Genomic DNA, 17,246 nt, shown 5'->3' with positions numbered 1-17,246 from the left:
TTTTCTCTGTCTGTTGTATTGATCCCAAGGTGATTCAAACAGACAGAGGAGCTGGGGTTGGGTCTGCAGACCAGGGTTAGACAGAGGACAGGACCCCCCCCACCCCCCCACGTCACAGACAGACAAAGAGGCCGTTTGTCCAAAGGATTGAGTGACATCACGTGAACCAAAACACACACTCTTAAAAAAACCAGTGCCCCCACGCTGCCTGTGTTAGTCCCAGGCCTGCGGTCTAGAGAATCCAAACTCAAACACACGGAATGATCCAGTAGTCTGCTCACATATCCCATCGCAGCTTCCTCTACGGAGAGAAGGGGGTGGGGTTTGGACGACACACAACAACAACAAACAAACAACAGGATAGACACAGAAGGACGGAAACAAGAGATAAGAGAAGGAAACAAGTGTATGAGACCAGGTGAAGGAGAGGAAGATGGAGTGATTAACCCACAGTGAGGAGGGAGTGACAGCTCAAGCTGCAGAGTCATCCTCACAACAGCGCAGTGCTTGGACCCATCTTTCCATAACCAGGGTCATAACAGTATATTTCCACGTCTACTTCAGACATTTCGTGATTTGGTTTCTCGTTTAAAAAAAAAAATCGAATAATCTATGTGCCGTATCTATCGCTGATACTAAATATATTGAGATTGTGTGGATAATGGAGCGAGAGTTATCCGTGGGTGTTGGGCGGCCGTAGGTAGCGGTGTTGTGTGTGAGGATGCTCTTGGCTAGCTGTGGCTGTCACGGCTTCGCTGGGTGATGGAGATCACAGTAGACAGAGGCTGGTGTTTCAGCTCATGAGACCTGCTGCATCCTGGGTCTAAAGGCACACGCAAAACCTGCTTCCTCCCTCTCTCTCTCTCTCTCTCTCTCTCTCTCTCTGCTGTGGCCGACGTACTCGTATCAAATGGAAAAACTGAGCATTGTAGCAGGTATTGGAAACTTTCTTTGTGGCTGAGCTGTGATATTCAACAATCGCTTCCACTGTCTCTCTCTCTCTCTCTTCCCCCCTCTCTCTCTCTCTCTCTCTTCCTCTCTCTCTCTCTCTCTCTCTTCCCCTCTCTCTCTCTCTATCCCTATCTCTTCCCCTCTCTCTCTCTATCTCTCTTCCCCCCCTCTCTCTCTCTCTCTCTTCCCCCTCTCTCTCTCTCTTCCCCTCTCTCTCTCTCTCTCTCTTCCCCTCTCTCTCTTCCTCTCTCTCTCTTCCCCTCTCTCTCTTCCCCTCTCCCTCTCTCTCTCTCTCTCTTCCCCTCTCTCTCTCTCTCTCCCTCTCTTCCCCTCTCTCTCCCCCTCTCTCTCCCTCTCTCTTCCCCTGTCTCTCTCTCTCTTCCCCTCTCTCTCTCTCTTCCCCCTCTCTCTCGTTCTCTCTCTCCCTCTCTCTTTCTCTCTCTTCCCCTCTCTCTCTCTCTCTCTCACTCTCACTCCTTCCTCTCTCTGAGGCTGAGAGGAGGGGTCAGTGTCTCGCTGGAGTATTTTTAGACACAGAATGCAGGAGGTGTGTGTGTGTGAGCCGTCATTTCTCAAAGGTAGAGGGAAAACCAGCATCCTCCAATCAGCTGCCGCCTGCACATGGCCGTTGGAGAGATACGCATCTCATATCACAACAGAGACACGCAGAATGTCACACCGCCCTGGAAATGTCTGATACTGTCTGATTGTCTGTGTGAAACGGAGCATAGCGGTGGTGCGTGTGCGTTTGTGTGTGTAGCCAGTGGAAACACTCCAGTGACCAGCTAGTTGACCACTAGCTACCAGCGCCGCTGGTACCGTGAGTACATGTTCTGCACGAGCCCTCGGAATTCCTTACTACCGACTATTCAACATGTCAGAGTTGTTATCGGCAGGGCGTGGATCAGTACCGAGGGCGCCCCCTAGTGGTGTGACCGTGCGACGGCAGCAGGCAGCTGAGAGGGAGGTTGCTGGTTCGGCGCCCCCCCCCCACCTCCCTCCATCTCAGGACAGGGGTAGCGGTGCCCGGCGGGGAGGGGGAGGGGGAGAGGGAGGGGAGAGTTGATAAAAGGTGGTTGCTACTCTACCTGACGCTGAGCTCGCGCTGTGTGAGGAGGAGGAGGGGCAGGAGACCGTGTCACAGAGGAAACACCACAGTAAACATGCCTTGTTTAGTGACACCGCGCGGGCCGTTAGTACGCGGGGCCGGAGCTTATCGGAGACGCGCGTCAAATAACGCGAGGGTTCGTCGCGCGACATGTCGTCCTCTCAACGGGAGGAACGCTCGAGGGTTGTACCCGACCCCGTAGCCTGGCGTCGCCATCCTGATCACGTGAGCTCACCATCTGTTTCCCTCCATGCATCAGCGTGGTCACGCTTTGATTCAGCCTGATTTCCACCTGGCGGACATTAGCCGTGCCGACCGTTTATATAATATTATTATATTAATATATTTTTTGCAAATTGGGTCTGGCGAAGCCAGGCTACCCGACCCGTACGCGATTAAACCGACCTGAACTGAGACTTCTCTCATACTATAGAGGCACGGGTCTACCTACAGGAAGTGCACGTTTCCTCCACTAGAGGGCGGTGGCGCTTGGAGCTGCTCCCACTGTGCCAGCCTGTGCGCTGGTGACTCTAGGACAACGAGGCTCAGTGTGGCTCAGCCAATCACAAGTCTGACCGCATGCTGTGTTGGTCTCGCACGCAAGTACCCGAGCGGGAGAAAACGAACGCGTCGTCCGCCCGTTCCGGCTAACGTTAGGCCCCCGGTGGCCGGGACGAGGCCGGAGATGAGGCCGGGCTCACCTCTTCCAGCTGGCTGTGGACGTGCTGCACGATCAGGTCGATGGCCACCATGTTGCCTCCTCCTGACAGGGAAGAGCACAGGGAGAGTGGCGGGCTCAGAGGAAGTGGCGAGCGGCGCCCGCCGTGCGTGCGAGCGTGAGAGAGTGAACGTGAGTGCGTGAGAGTGTGCACGTGAGCGCGGCGGACTCACCGCGCGGCACCACGATGTCAGCCAGCCTCATGGTGGGCTCGATGTACTGCTCGAAGGCCGGCTTCACAAACTTGTTGTACTGCTTGATGACCCCCTCGATGTCCCGCCCCCGGTCCGTGATGTCACGGCGCAGCCGACGGACCAACCGGATGTCCGAGTCCGTGTCCACGAAGATCTTCATGTCCAGCAGCTGGGAGGAGCCGACGAAAGAGAGAGAGAGCGTCACACACACACACAGGCGCACGCACACAAGCACACACACACACACAGGCACACGCACGCACACAAGCACGCACGCAGACACACATGCACGCACACACACAAACGTACACGCACGCAGGCACACAAACACACACACGCACGCACGCACACACACACACACCCACACCCACACACACACACACAAACGTACACGCACGCAGGCACACAAACACACGCACGCACGCACGCACGCACGCACGCACGCACGCACACACACACACACACACACATACACACAAACGTACACGCACGCAGGCACACACACACACACACAAACACACACACACGCACGCACGCACACGCACACAGACGAACTCTTGATCAAAGCTAAAACACAGCGTGTGATCCAATATTGCACCTGGGGGGCGGGCGGTCCTACAGACATGGGGGGGGGGGGGGAGCGGGGGGGGGGGGGGGGGTGTCCTACAGACATGGGGGGGGGGGGAGCGGGGGTGTCCTACAGACATGTCTCACCTTTAAGAGCTCTTTATCTGCGAAGGACATGATGCCCTCAAAGATGATGACACTGGCTCCATACACCGTTTTCTGTAGGGTGAGACGACACGTAGCTGAGTCAACATGAACAATACAGGACTGACCCTGCGGCAGGTCAGTCCTGGGGTCATCCGTCCTTGACTGACCCCGGTCCAATGTTGGTTTTTATGCCTCCGCCAGGCGATAGCCGTCTGTCCGATATTTGTTAAAGCAATATCTCGGGAACGCATTGACGGAATTTCTTCCCCTTTGGTACAAATGTTCACTGGCACAATGGATGTGGGTGGGCACCGTGAAAAAACATTCAAAAAACATGTTAAACTCTCAATTTCAAAGACAAGAAACTCACGAGGTGTTAGTTGGCGTTCTGACATATAATTTGCCATAAAGTAAGATTCTAGTTAATCTGGAAAGGCTTTTTTAAATATTTAGCATATAACTATTTAGCCGCAGCACATACATGTGTAAACGTCCGCAAACTAGGTAGCCTAGCAACATAAACAATAACAATAGCTACCGTAAGTAGTTCCGCTTCCTGAATCCCCTCTGCGGATTGAACTACACATCTACAACGGTCGCGTCAATACAAGTCAATGGATTTCATAAAATGATCAATAAAACCCTACAGGATTCATACTTTGCGGCAAATTTGATGTCAGAACACCAACGGACATCAATTACCCCCTCGGTGAGTTTCTTGTCTTTGAAATCGAGAGTTTAACATGTTTTTGAATGATTTTTCAAGGTGCCCACCCACATCCATTGTATGACCTAAACGGTGGTAGAGCAATTATCAACTTTCTCAAAAGTGCTAGTTTTGTCAACTTTTTGATCTGAACCATTGTATATGATCATAAGTAACCTTAAAACAGGGCTAAACATGATTTTTCACTTTGGTTTGTGTGTGTGTGTGTGTGTGTGTGTGTGTGTGTGTGTGTGTGTGTGTGTGCATGAGCGTGAGAGCGTCCTTACCCAGTCCTTCTGCCGCCCGTGTGTGGTGAAGTCGTACACAGGGATCTTCACACTCTTGCCCTGTTTGAGTTTGCGCAGAGTGTGCGTCAGCAGGCCGAAGTCAAACGCGTCGGGGTGGTCAAAGTTATAATCGTTACTGGACGCCAGGATCTGCTCTTCGGCTGACAGGACCTGGAACGGAGGAAAACTGGGTCTCATTTGAGGGATTTCATACGCGATCTGGATTCTAAACCCCAGAAAAAACTTCCCTCCAGAGACTGCAGGATCAAGATTCAAAACAAGCGTGACTGAGCGCGAGGATTATATTTCATTTTTCTATTCCTGAAGGCACACGTTCCCACTCTGAAGACATGCATCACATACTGTATGTGCTGTAATATCATTTATAATTACTTTATAGTGTGTAATAGTGTGCAAGTAAACTCTAGGCCTGTCCTAGATAATGTGGGAGGGACAAACACAGATGTGGAGGTGAGAGGGGAGGTCTTGTGATTTCACTCCCTTCTACTGCTCATCAGGAGTCACAAGGTCAGCCTTTGTTTAAGGGACTGTCACAGGACTGTCACTATATCATAAAATCATCTTTGTATCAAGTTCTTCTGCGTCATGGTCAGGTATTTAAGGGAGCGTGTGAACTGGTTCATTCTTGCTGAGTGACTTGGTTGCCTTGTTTCTCTGTATCTGAATTCACCTTTCGAGCTCGAACGAATTAAATCTTCAACTTCAATCCTGAGGACGGTGTGTTTATTTGCTTGGTATTCCGACAACTAAGTTTCCACAACAGTACGCACGCACACGCACACGCGCACGCACACGCACACACAGAGAGTCCTGCTCATCACTTATTCTGACCGTTGAAGTTAGCGGAACTAAATTTAGGTAGGACAAGAACATTGCGACCCCTCTCTGAGGTCTGTGCCAGATGGGGTGTGTGAATGTGTGCGTGTGCATGTGTGCGTGTGTGCGTGTGCCTGTGTGTGTGTGTGTGCGTGCCTGTGTGTTTAAAAACTCCAGCCATGGCATTTGGCACTCTCTTTCAAAGCCCGCCCCCGTCTCAATTGGACCAATCACAAACTCTCTATACTGAACATTGTGCGAGAAATCCAGCCAATCCCGTTGCACCCTCAGAGCCAACGTTAGGCCCTGTGAGCTGAAATGTGTGGTATGACGTGAAAAGTGTGGTATGTCACTGATGATGTCAGAACAAGGAGGTTCTATTAGAAATAAGAGGTGTGGTATGTCACCGATGATGTCAGAACAAGGGGGTTCTATTAGACATAAGAGGTGTGGTATGTCACCGATGATGTCAGAACAAGGAGGTTCTATTAGAAATAAGAGGTGTGGTATGTCACTGATGATGTCAGAACAAGGAGGTTCTATTAGAAATAAGAGGTGTGGTATGTCACTGATGATGTCAGAACAAGGAGGTTCTATTAGAAATAAGCGGTGTGGTACAGTATGTCACCGATGATGTCAGAACAAGGAGGTTCTATTAGAAATAAGAGGTGTGGTATGTCACTGATGATGTCATAACAAGGAGGTTCTATTAGAAATAAGAGGTGTGGTATGTCACTGATGATGTCAGAACAAGGTTATATTAGAAGAAAAGGTGAGGTGAGTTTAGATTGCGATCACGTTTATTTTTACAGCAAGAAGCAGCCCAGACAGAGAAGAGAAGACAGACAGGACAGTGATCTACCTTCACTCTCCTACCCAACTACCAGCTGTTTCAGACTCACACCGGAAACATCACACCTGGGCCGACCAGCTCATGTTCATCCCTTTTCCAGTGTGCGTGACGCTGAACGTAACACACCAGATGAAGATGACAAACAGATGAAGAAGATCAATTCTTGGACCTCAAGATATTCCTCTAGGTTTCATTAAACACCTATTGTATTTATATTTTGCCAGTCTTGCACTTTGGATTCAGCACTAGATTATGCTCTTAGTCAGTTGTTTAGAAAGGGGATTCACTCATGAATTCTGGTGACTAGTAGTACACTGACTACCCACGTTAAATCCAATTACTCCAAGTTGCTTTGGATAAGCGTCTGCTAAATGACTGTAATAGAATGTTATAGGCTAAATGTAATATCCTGATTAAGAATCTAGTCTGTGAAATCTGGAATCTATTTAATTCACTGCCTTAAGCCCGCCCCATCATCCGGCTCGAGCCTGTAGAGCCCGCCTCCAACATCCGCTTGCTTTATTTTTCCTTAACTGGTAGTTCTCCTCGCATCTTCTTTTACAATTTTCGTCGGGTTTATGCCTGGTGATGCCATCGCGAATGTTATCTACTCGAAACTTCACCATGTGCAGCCTACAGTAAAAAACATTACAACAACTGTTCTTCTTCCGGTCCAGGCCGGATGATTATGCGATGCGTCATCGCGCTTCCGCTCTAGACTGGCGAAACTACACCGAACGAGACAGGCCCCAGACTAATGGAGTTATGGTCGTCAACTAAGGTACGACCATGGCGAGTGGTAGAGTTGGCATGAAAGTTGTCTCCTTGTTAAGGCATTGCACAATAAGTTACACATAAAATATCTCCGTCCTAGACATGATCGGGCCATTACCTTTGATTCTTCTACCTTTTCGATTACATGCCACTGAAGGGTCTAATATTGCTGAGAACCAGAGAACGTAAGGTAAGAAGTATTCCAGCTTGTTACTCTGAGTTATCCCTTGTATCTAACCCAAACTAGTTTGTTGCCAAGAAGTGTACGTGACTACCCTAGTGTAAGTATGGGGGCCATAAGCCCACTCTTCAGTCTGACGTTGATCCTACACTGTTTGCTGTATTGAGACTTGATTAACAATCGATTGCCTAATAAATCATTTGAATCTCTGATCGATCGTCCCGCGCCTTTATTTGTCTCTTAAGTGACGAACCATCTTCATTTCAGTCCTGGAGACTAATGCAGTGTTAGGTGATTTTGATGCAGGCCTGCAGGTAGTTCAATCCCCAGCGTTGGAGGATTCAAATACAAAGGTGCATTCAGAGATGGTGTCCTTTATAATAGTGAATAAACAAGGTGTGAGCTCATGCATTGGCTGATCTTAGTGAATAAGCATCCCTTTCACATAATTCTGGCCGTACTGCAAACTGTGCCCTTCTGCTAATTAAACTTATGTGCTGTTCTCAACTCCCACTCAGACATTGCCTCTGTCTGCTACAGTACACCTCCCTGACCCTGTTCTACCTGCTACAGAACACCTCCCTGACCCTGTTCTACCTGCTACAGAACACCTCCCTGACCCTGTTCTACCTGCTACAGAACACCTCCCTGACCCTGTTCTACCTGCTACAGAACACCTCCCTGACCCTGTTCTACCTGCTACAGTACACCTCCCTGACCCTGTTCTACCTGCTACAGTACACCTCCCTGACCCTGTTCTACCTGCTACAGAACACCTCCCTGACCCTGTTCTACCTGCTACAGAACACCTCCCTGACCCTGTTCTACCTGCTACAGAACACCTCCCTGACCCTGTTCTACCTGCTACAGTACACCTCCCTGACCCTGTTCTACCTGCTAGAGTACACCTCCCTGACCCTGTTCTACCTGCTACAGAACACCTCCCTGACCCTGTTCTACCTGCTACAGAACACCTCCCTGACCCTGTTCTACCTGCTACAGAACACCTCCCTGACCCTGTTCTATCTACTACAGTACACCTCCCTGACCCTGTTCTACCTGCTACAGTACACCTCCCTGACCCTGTTCTATCTACTACAGTACACCTCCCTGACCCTGTTCTACCTGCTACAGTACACCTCCCTGACCCTGTTCTACCTGCTAGAGTACACCTCCCTGACCCTGTTCTACCTGCTAGAGTACACCTCCCTGACCCTGTTCTACCTGCTACAGTACACCTCCCTGACCCTGTTCTACCTGCTAGAGTACACCTCCCTGACCCTGTTCTACCTGCTAGAGTACACCTCCCTGACCCTGTTCTACCTGCTACAGAACACCTCCCTGACCCTGTTCTATCTACTACAGTACACCTCCCTGACCCTGTTCTACCTGCTACAGAACACCTCCCTGACCCTGTTCTACCTGCTACAGTACACCTCCCTGACCCTGTTCTACCTGCTACAGAACACCTCCCTGACCCTGTTCTACCTGCTACAGTACACCTCCCTGACCCTGTTCTACCTGCTACAGTACACCTCCCTGACCCTGTTCTACCCGCTACAGAACACCTCCCTGACCCTGTTCTACCTGCTACAGAACACCTCCCTGACCCTGTTCTACCTGCTACAGTACACCTCCCTGACCCTGTTCTACCTGCTACAGTACACCTCCCTGACCCTGTTCTACCTGTTACAGTACACCTCTCTGACCCTGTTCTATCTACTACAGAACACCTCCCTGACCCTGTTCTATCTACTACAGTACACCTCCCTGACCCTGTTCTACCTGCTACAGAACACCTCCCTGACCCTGTTCTACCTGCTACAGAACACCTCCCTGACCCTGTTCTACCTGCTACAGAACACCTCCCTGACCCTGTTCTATCTACTACAGTACACCTCCCTGACCCTGTTCTATCTACTACAGTACACCTCCCTGACCCTGTTCTGGTGCTCTGTCCTCTGCATCCTGTACTCTCTGGGACAATTCACTGCTTGCACCTGCAGACACGTGCACATACATACACACACACACACACACACACACACACACACACACAAACACACACACACACACACACACAAGCACGCACAAACGCACACACATACTGTACTGTACACAAATGCACACACTCACACACACACTGTTTCTGTTCAGGACTGGTAGAACGGAAGCTAGTCATGCTTACAGCCACGCACAAAAGCACAATATTATAAATACATGGCAGCCGCAATCTTTTAAAAACCTGCATATACAAGCTAATTTGGGTGGGAAAGGGGTATTGGACAGACAGACAGACAGATATACTGTATAGACAAATACATAGGTACTTTATTCATCCCCAAGTGGAAATTATTGAAATGTTAGTGATTTCGTTATAATATGTTTCGCACTTGGAACTTTTTTGTTTACCCAAATAAAAATTCTGAAATGCCCATTGCATTTTATAATTTTAGCCATTTTAGCCCAATTTTCTTCTGAAAGATTTCTTGAAATAACAGACAAAAAACACAGCTCAGAGGCAAATCGTAGTCACAGACAGACAGACAGACAGACATGTAATCCGTATCAGTACTGCAATCTGACAACTTTGAAAGTCGTGGAGTGTGACCTCGGCATTAGAGCTATGAAAATAGCTCAGGGCTTCTAGTGTTAAACTGCTGACTCTCACATATTTTGCATTCCTACACACATGTACTGTAATAAGCATCAGGACTGTACACACTACACTCACATGCACACATGTACACACTGTACACACTACACTCACATGCACACATGGCAGTACATGTGCTTACAGTATAATGTTGTTCAGGAATTTACATCCAAACACCTTAAACCTTTGTCCTCTCACTCCTTTTGTAATTCATCACCTCCCCCAAATATTCACATAGCTGTGCTAACATACAAAATGGCTTCCAGAAGGCCACCTGTCTACTCCAGAATAACCATCCTTTGTCCCTTTGTCCCTCTTAGAAACTACCGCCTTTTCTCATGTCACATGTCTGTATTCTCGGCCACGCCTGCCATTTCATATGACGTGCAATGAGTTAGCCAATCACATCCTCAAAGCGCCGTACCTGTGTTTTGCTTGAATATAAGACTGCGCATGACAAGCTTTGAATTCACTTCGCTGACTAACCACTCGTTGTTCAGGAAGTCCTTGCGCTCGTATGTTTTTCACAATAAACCAGACTTAACCTTTTGAGCGAATCTTGGTAAATCCTTTTTGACTAGATCAGTTAAAATACGATCACAATGTGCACTCATTCGTGCACAGATGAAAACACACACATGCACAGATGAAAACACAAACATACACACACATGGAGCTGCATACACACACATGGAGCTGCACACACACACACACCTTGTAGAAGGAGTCCATGGACAGCAGGACCACCCATGGGACGTCCAGAGCCTCGATGATCTTCCGGGCCACAGTGGTCTTCCCCGAGGCACTGCCCCCACACAGACCTGCAGCACACAGGGACAACACAACCAATCACAACACTGCCCCCACACAGACCTGCAGGACACGGGGACAACGCAACCAATCACAACACTGCCCCCACACAGACCTGCAGCACACAGGGACAACACAACCAATCACAACACTGCCCCCACACAGACCTGCAGCACACAGGGACAACACAACCAATCACAACACTGCCCCCACACAGACCTGCAGCACACAGGGACAACACAACCAATCACAACACTGCCCCCACACAGACCTGCAGGACACGGGGACAACGCAACCAATCACAACACTGCCCCCACACAGACCTGCAGCACACAGGGACAACACAACCAATCACAACACTGCCCCCACACAGACCTGCAGCACACAGGGACAACACAACCAATCACAACACTGCCCCCACACAGACCTGCAGCACACAGGGACAACACGACCAATCACAACACTGCCCCCACACAGACCTGCAGCACACAGGGACAACGCAACACATCACAATACATCACACCACAAACACCTCACAACACCTCAGAACACATCACAACAACACTACACATCACAACAACACTACACCTCATAACACAACACTACACATCACAACAACACTACACCTCACAACACAACACTACACATCACAACAACACTACACCTCACAACACAAGACCTCACAACACATCACAACACAACATGAGAGAGTGCATCAAAATAACAGTGGGTATATTTAAGACCAAAACCTTTTCCGTGACTAGAGTTTGCTGACAGAGGTCTTACATAAGACGCCCCCCCACCCCCCCCCCCCCCTCCAGCATTCCTGCTGAGTCACAGAGAAAATGTCTAGAAAGAGCCCGTCAATAACCCCGCCCTGTCTCTGATACTGAACTCATAAATACACACAGGAATGTAGAATGTACTCTCTCCCACACACACACACACACACACACTCACTCACTCTCTCCCACGCACACACGCACACGCACACACTCACTCTCTCCCACGCGCGCACACACACACACACGCACGCACTCGCACACGCACACGCTCACACACTCACACACTCACACACTCACACACTCACACACTCACACACTCTCTCCCACGCACACACACACACACACACACACACCGACAAGTTGAAAACTAGGGCACTGATCATGTGCAGTGCTGTGATTTCCCAGGGACAGACAGATAAAGGTATCAGGTCATATGAAGACTTTGTACCTGGGACTTATCATTCTGTTATTCTGATAACAAGATTGTGACGAACCCTCAAGCCGAGATTAAACTAACCACCCTCGGGGTGTGGTGGCTCAATAGGCCGCTCCCTCTGGGATCCGGCCATACTCAGATCTGGAGAGACCTCCGATGCCCGGTGGGCAGCTGCACTGGAACACGATGCATTATGCTACGTTCACCCCGGGCGCGGTGAGAAAACTCTCGCCGCCCCGTTCGCCCCATTCTCGCCGCGGGATCCAATGGTTCACCGCGCGAATCCGCCACAGAAAGTAAAAAAAAACAAAGTAACTTTTGCGAATGTCGCCGCGCGGCGAACCCTGGCCACCGCGCCGCCGGGTTCGCCTGATTTGCGCCGAACCGCCGCCCAGGTCGTGCGAATTGTATTGACTAACTATGTAAACTCGCCGAGCGGCCGGAAAAATTTGCGTCCGGTGTGAATACAGCATTAGACCGTTACACCACCACAGACCCCTATAACTTAAATGTAGCCTAGTTTGGAAAAAAGCATAAAATGCTATTTTAGATTCTGCAGCATGATCTTGGTTAAAACAACCTGATTTAAAGCAAATTCAGTTGAATTTCAACTCTGCACTGTGCATTCATCCATCACATGCACAGCTAATTCCTAGCATCCTGAACACTGAGGGCAGTAGAATCCATTAAAGTTCTACTCACAAAAGTCAAAAATATAACTTTTAAAATTTGTATTAGAAATGTTTGCCTGCATGTCTGTTATGATGAAACAAAATGTTTCATATGTATATATATGTATATGACAAGTAAATACAATTTGTATAAATAAATAAAAAAAACAGTATATTCCTGTTAATTCCCGTTAATTCCTGTTAATACCCATAGATTCCCATAAATTCCCATCCATTCCCATGGAAAGTTTCCAACTTTGAATATTCCGGAATGTTCCAACCCTACCGATGACGAAGGCATCTTTTGACTGGGCTCCGTGCTCGTTGTACCAAGGGGGGCGTCCAGCTGTGTAGATGGTCCGCTTGGACGTCCTCAGGAGGGGGGGCTCCGATTTGCACTGGCTAGTGGTCCGTTTCCGTGGAGACAGGCCGGTGGTGACAGACGGGAGGAGCCGGTCCAAGGAGCCCTCTCCGCCACCACTGCAGAACAGGAAACAAAGAAAAATAGCCCCCATGTCACTTCCTGTCTTGCACCCATGCACATTTTATGACAGAGATCAGGTTCTATCAAAATCTAGTAAAGTATTCTAAAAAACTGTAGCTGTATACAAATATAACTGACTACTCTGAAACTTAAAAAGTGGTCCCGATTAGGATGCATATTATTGGCATAAAACTGTCAGTGGTTACTGTACCTGAGGTTGTTATTGAGAGTAACTACTTCATTCACATCACCTGTGCAACCACACTCCCAGACCCATGACTCAGCACTAGTGTGACAATAAAAATGGGCCTCATTCATGAACAAAGTTAAGAAAGTTAAAGTCCAGGTTAACCCAGTTCAAATTTTTGTTATGAGCTTCACACACCACAGGAAAACATGTCATTAACCACCCAGCCAAATCTGAGTGATTAAAAATGTCGCTAAGTATATAAAATAAGGCTTCAAAATCGGTTAAAAATCAGCAGCATTCTCTGGTCTGAGACTGTGGGGGCGTGTCTGCTGAAGGCACCGAAGCCACACCCAATTGCGTGGGGAGGGGGTGTGGAGGGAAGAACCTGTCAAATAGTACCGTTCTCTGGTCTGCATATTGTCACACTGGCACGCCGTCTCTTTTGTGGTAGGAAGGCACAGCTTTGTGAAAACAGAGGAGTTGAAATTACACTTGTCTAATGAGTCAAACGCACAGATGCTTCCTCCTAACCTACCTCCTGACAAACAACACAGGTAAAACTGTAGCTACTCTATACCAACGCGCCAGTGTTACTGCCCTTAGATGCAAAATACAAAAACAGGCAACGAGGAATGTATGAGTCTGTCCCTATTTTCTCCCTGCCACCTCCGGACCCATTCCTATCCCTCCCAGGCGATCCTGTCGTCCCTTGGGATCAATGGAAAAAGTTGTTTAAAATGTACCTTTTAGTCACTGGCTTGAACAGCGCTGATAGCGCGAAGAAGCGTACACTACCGGAGTTGATAATCGGGACAGACTCATCCACTCTCGTTGGCAATGTTATGTGTGAGAATAACGAGCACTCGGCTTCAACTTTCCCGCACCATATTCAACAGAACGTTCAGCCAGTAGCCGCCGAGCACCGCTTCACTGGGAGAGGGTGCGTCTTTCTCCAGCTGCAGCTGGTCTACCTGGTCTACCTGGTCTACCTGGTCTACCTGGTCTACCTAACCACCCCCTCGCTCCCGCCTCCCGGTCTCCCGCTGGAGAAATATATTGTTACCATTACCGGTGAACCCATACGCATATCAGGTGCCACAAATATGGCAGGCAGTTTCTGTATAGTTAACGCTTATAGTCATAATATATCATCCGTAACGTTATTTGGTGGGTGGTCGCCTGGTCGGTGCTGCTAGCTATGTTAGCTAGACTAAGGTTATATACACACTCCCATTTGCAACAATCTACATAGATAATGTTAGCTATAATTCCTCCTAAGATTACATATAATTAATCATAGCTGACATTACCACATAAATGTCAAGACACATTTTGTAGATTAACGTAGCAGTGTATTTTCCTATTGCTTACGTTACCTAGCTAACGTTATAACGTTAATTAGCTATAAGCACACAAGGCAGCGCTGTCGGCACCAAAGGTTGATGCGACAGGAGGAGAATGGAGGCCGGGGAGGGAGATGGTTGGCTCCGCCGAATTCACCAGGACCAGTCGTGAGTCCGTGAAACCCAAAAGCCTCATATTATAATTGCAGAAGCTTTCGGGAGTGAAATGTTTGCTGCAGAGGCGGGCGCTAGCGGTGACAGACTCTGTAACACCATGGCTCTTCAAAAATGCTAACCCATTTGCTTCTCATTTCAGCTTTACTCGGGAGTGAAAGAAGGAGACCTTATCATCCCATTCCTGCTGGCATCCAGGAAGGATGCATTTTCGTTTAGTTTTATGCATAGGCATTGCTAACTAAGAAAAACTAGCTAATTCTAGACTGTTGGTTAAAACTAGCTAATTCTAGACTCAAGATTGAGCAGAACCGAAGATTCAAATCCGTTCTATCTTTATATAGTGTTAGGGCGGGGATATGCTAAGAACACCGCTCTACGTCATCCGGTACCGTTTTAAGCCCGCCCAGAAAATCCAGAAATCAAAACTGGTCAAAAACACAAAACTGGTCTAACTTCACAATTCAGTACTACACATGGTTCATCCCATTTTTACATGTTATCAGCAATGCATCACTAACACATAGAATGTGTTTTCAAGCAAATCTCTGATTTTGGTTAACTGGGACTTTAAGCATTTCTTCTTAAGCTCCACTTACAGTGAAGAGTTTCCAAGAAGATTCTGGCATTCACCAATGTTCTCACATGTGGGAACTAAGAACAGAATCTACGAACACGGAAGAGCAGTCTTAAGTAGGCTACAGGAGTACGGACATATTCATGCGAACATTATAGGATTGCAATACAATCATTTTTGCATCATTTATAATGTTATTATAATAATTGTTTTCATTATTTAACAAAGCGAGAGGGTTGTCTGTCCAATAATATCCCTGATGCGCCTGGTCTAACTCTGTGCCCTTCCCCGGATACAGCATTCACTCAACGAGTAGGCTAATATCATCAGTATTTTGCACTGTCCTGTCTTGCGATGTTTATTGCCATGCACCAAGGCAAATTCCTCATACTGTAGGAGGAAACTTGGCAGAATAAAAATCTGATTTCAACTGCCCACTCTGAATTTGATCTGCAGTCCTCTGACTTGCCAACGCACCTGGCACACTACCTACACATCACAACACATTAGGGCTGCTCGATTAATCGGATTTTAATCTAGATTAAGATCTGGGCTGTCAACGATCATTAAAACAAAATAATCGCCATAAAACGATTTTGCACAAATCAAGTGCACCCTACACAGCAGAGCTATACTGTCTCCCATGGGAGAAATGTATCTAATCCAAAGAACATTGTTAAAAAGAAAAGCAAGTCAACATTTAATAAATTAATTGTTATCAAAGTCAATGTATAATTTGATATGTTAAGAAAATGTTAAAACTTGATTAAAAAAAAAAAAAATTCAATGAATAATCGTGTTAAATAATCGTGATCTCAATATCAATCAAAATAATCGTGATTATGATTTTTGCCATAATCGAGCAGCCCTACAACACATCACAACACTTCAGAACACATCACAACACACCTTACAACACTTCAGAACACATCACAACACATCACCTCACAACACTTCAGAACACATCACAACACCTCACAACACCTCACAACACCTCACAACACCTCACAACACCTCACAACACCTCACAACACCTCACAACACCTCAGATTTCAACTGCCCACTCTGAATTTGATCTGCAGTCCTCTGACTTGCCAACGCACCTGGCAAACTACCTACACATCACAACACATCACAACACTTCAGAACACATCACAACACAACACCTCACAACACTTCAGAACACATCACAACACTTCAGAACACATCACATCACAACACCTCACAACACTTCAGAACACATCACAACACATCACAACACTTCAGAACACATCACATCACAACACAACACCTCACAACACTTCAGAACACATCACAACACATCACCTCACAACACTTCAGAACACATCACAACACATCACAACACATCACAACACATCACAACACATCACCTCACAACACATCACAACACATCACAACACATCACAACACATCACAACATATCACCTCACAACACTTCAGAACACATCACAACCATGATGCGTGTGTAACGGAGAGTAAAGGATGTTTCAGGCTTCTATGTTGACACCTCATTCCCTTTCAACGGGGCGCCATGTAGCGTTTCCAAACGAAACTGTCTTACGTTGCATCGCTTTGCTCGCATATCTTGCACTGCAGGCCTTGTTTACACGTAGCCGGGGATCTGGGAAAACGGTGATATTTATATGCGTTTGTACCTGTCATTTACACGTGGGTTTTAACCCACTGAAAGCGAATGTTTTAAAAACTCCGGCCAAAGTGGAGATTTAGGAAAACTCTTTTTTTTTCGTTTTTTTGTCATGTATGCGACAGAAAATG

The 17,246-nt window shown here is 47.6% G+C and overlaps 1 protein-coding gene across 1 annotated transcript in view; it reads right to left on the bottom strand.

Moving 5' to 3' along the window:
- uckl1b (uridine-cytidine kinase 1-like 1b) overlaps positions 1-17,246 on the bottom strand; it is a gene marked incomplete at its 5' end in the record, with an annotated part of 34,680 nt that overhangs the window by 5,508 nt on the left and 11,926 nt on the right. Inside the window, 7 exons of the mRNA XM_084445194.1 lie at positions 2,040-2,056; positions 2,761-2,822; positions 2,951-3,140; positions 3,686-3,757; positions 4,679-4,849; positions 10,694-10,800; positions 12,968-13,161. Coding sequence (XP_084301320.1) covers positions 2,040-2,056; positions 2,761-2,822; positions 2,951-3,140; positions 3,686-3,757; positions 4,679-4,849; positions 10,694-10,800; positions 12,968-13,161 — 813 coding nt within the window. The remainder of the gene's footprint in view (positions 1-2,039; positions 2,057-2,760; positions 2,823-2,950; positions 3,141-3,685; positions 3,758-4,678; positions 4,850-10,693; positions 10,801-12,967; positions 13,162-17,246) is intronic.

The sequence above is a fragment of the Borostomias antarcticus genome (assembly GCF_949987555.1).
Source record: "Borostomias antarcticus genome assembly, chromosome: 11".
Classification (NCBI taxonomy): domain Eukaryota; kingdom Metazoa; phylum Chordata; class Actinopteri; order Stomiiformes; family Stomiidae; genus Borostomias; species Borostomias antarcticus.
The sequence above is the reverse complement of the archived record's forward strand: the minus strand, read 5'-3'. Positions and strand labels throughout refer to the sequence as shown.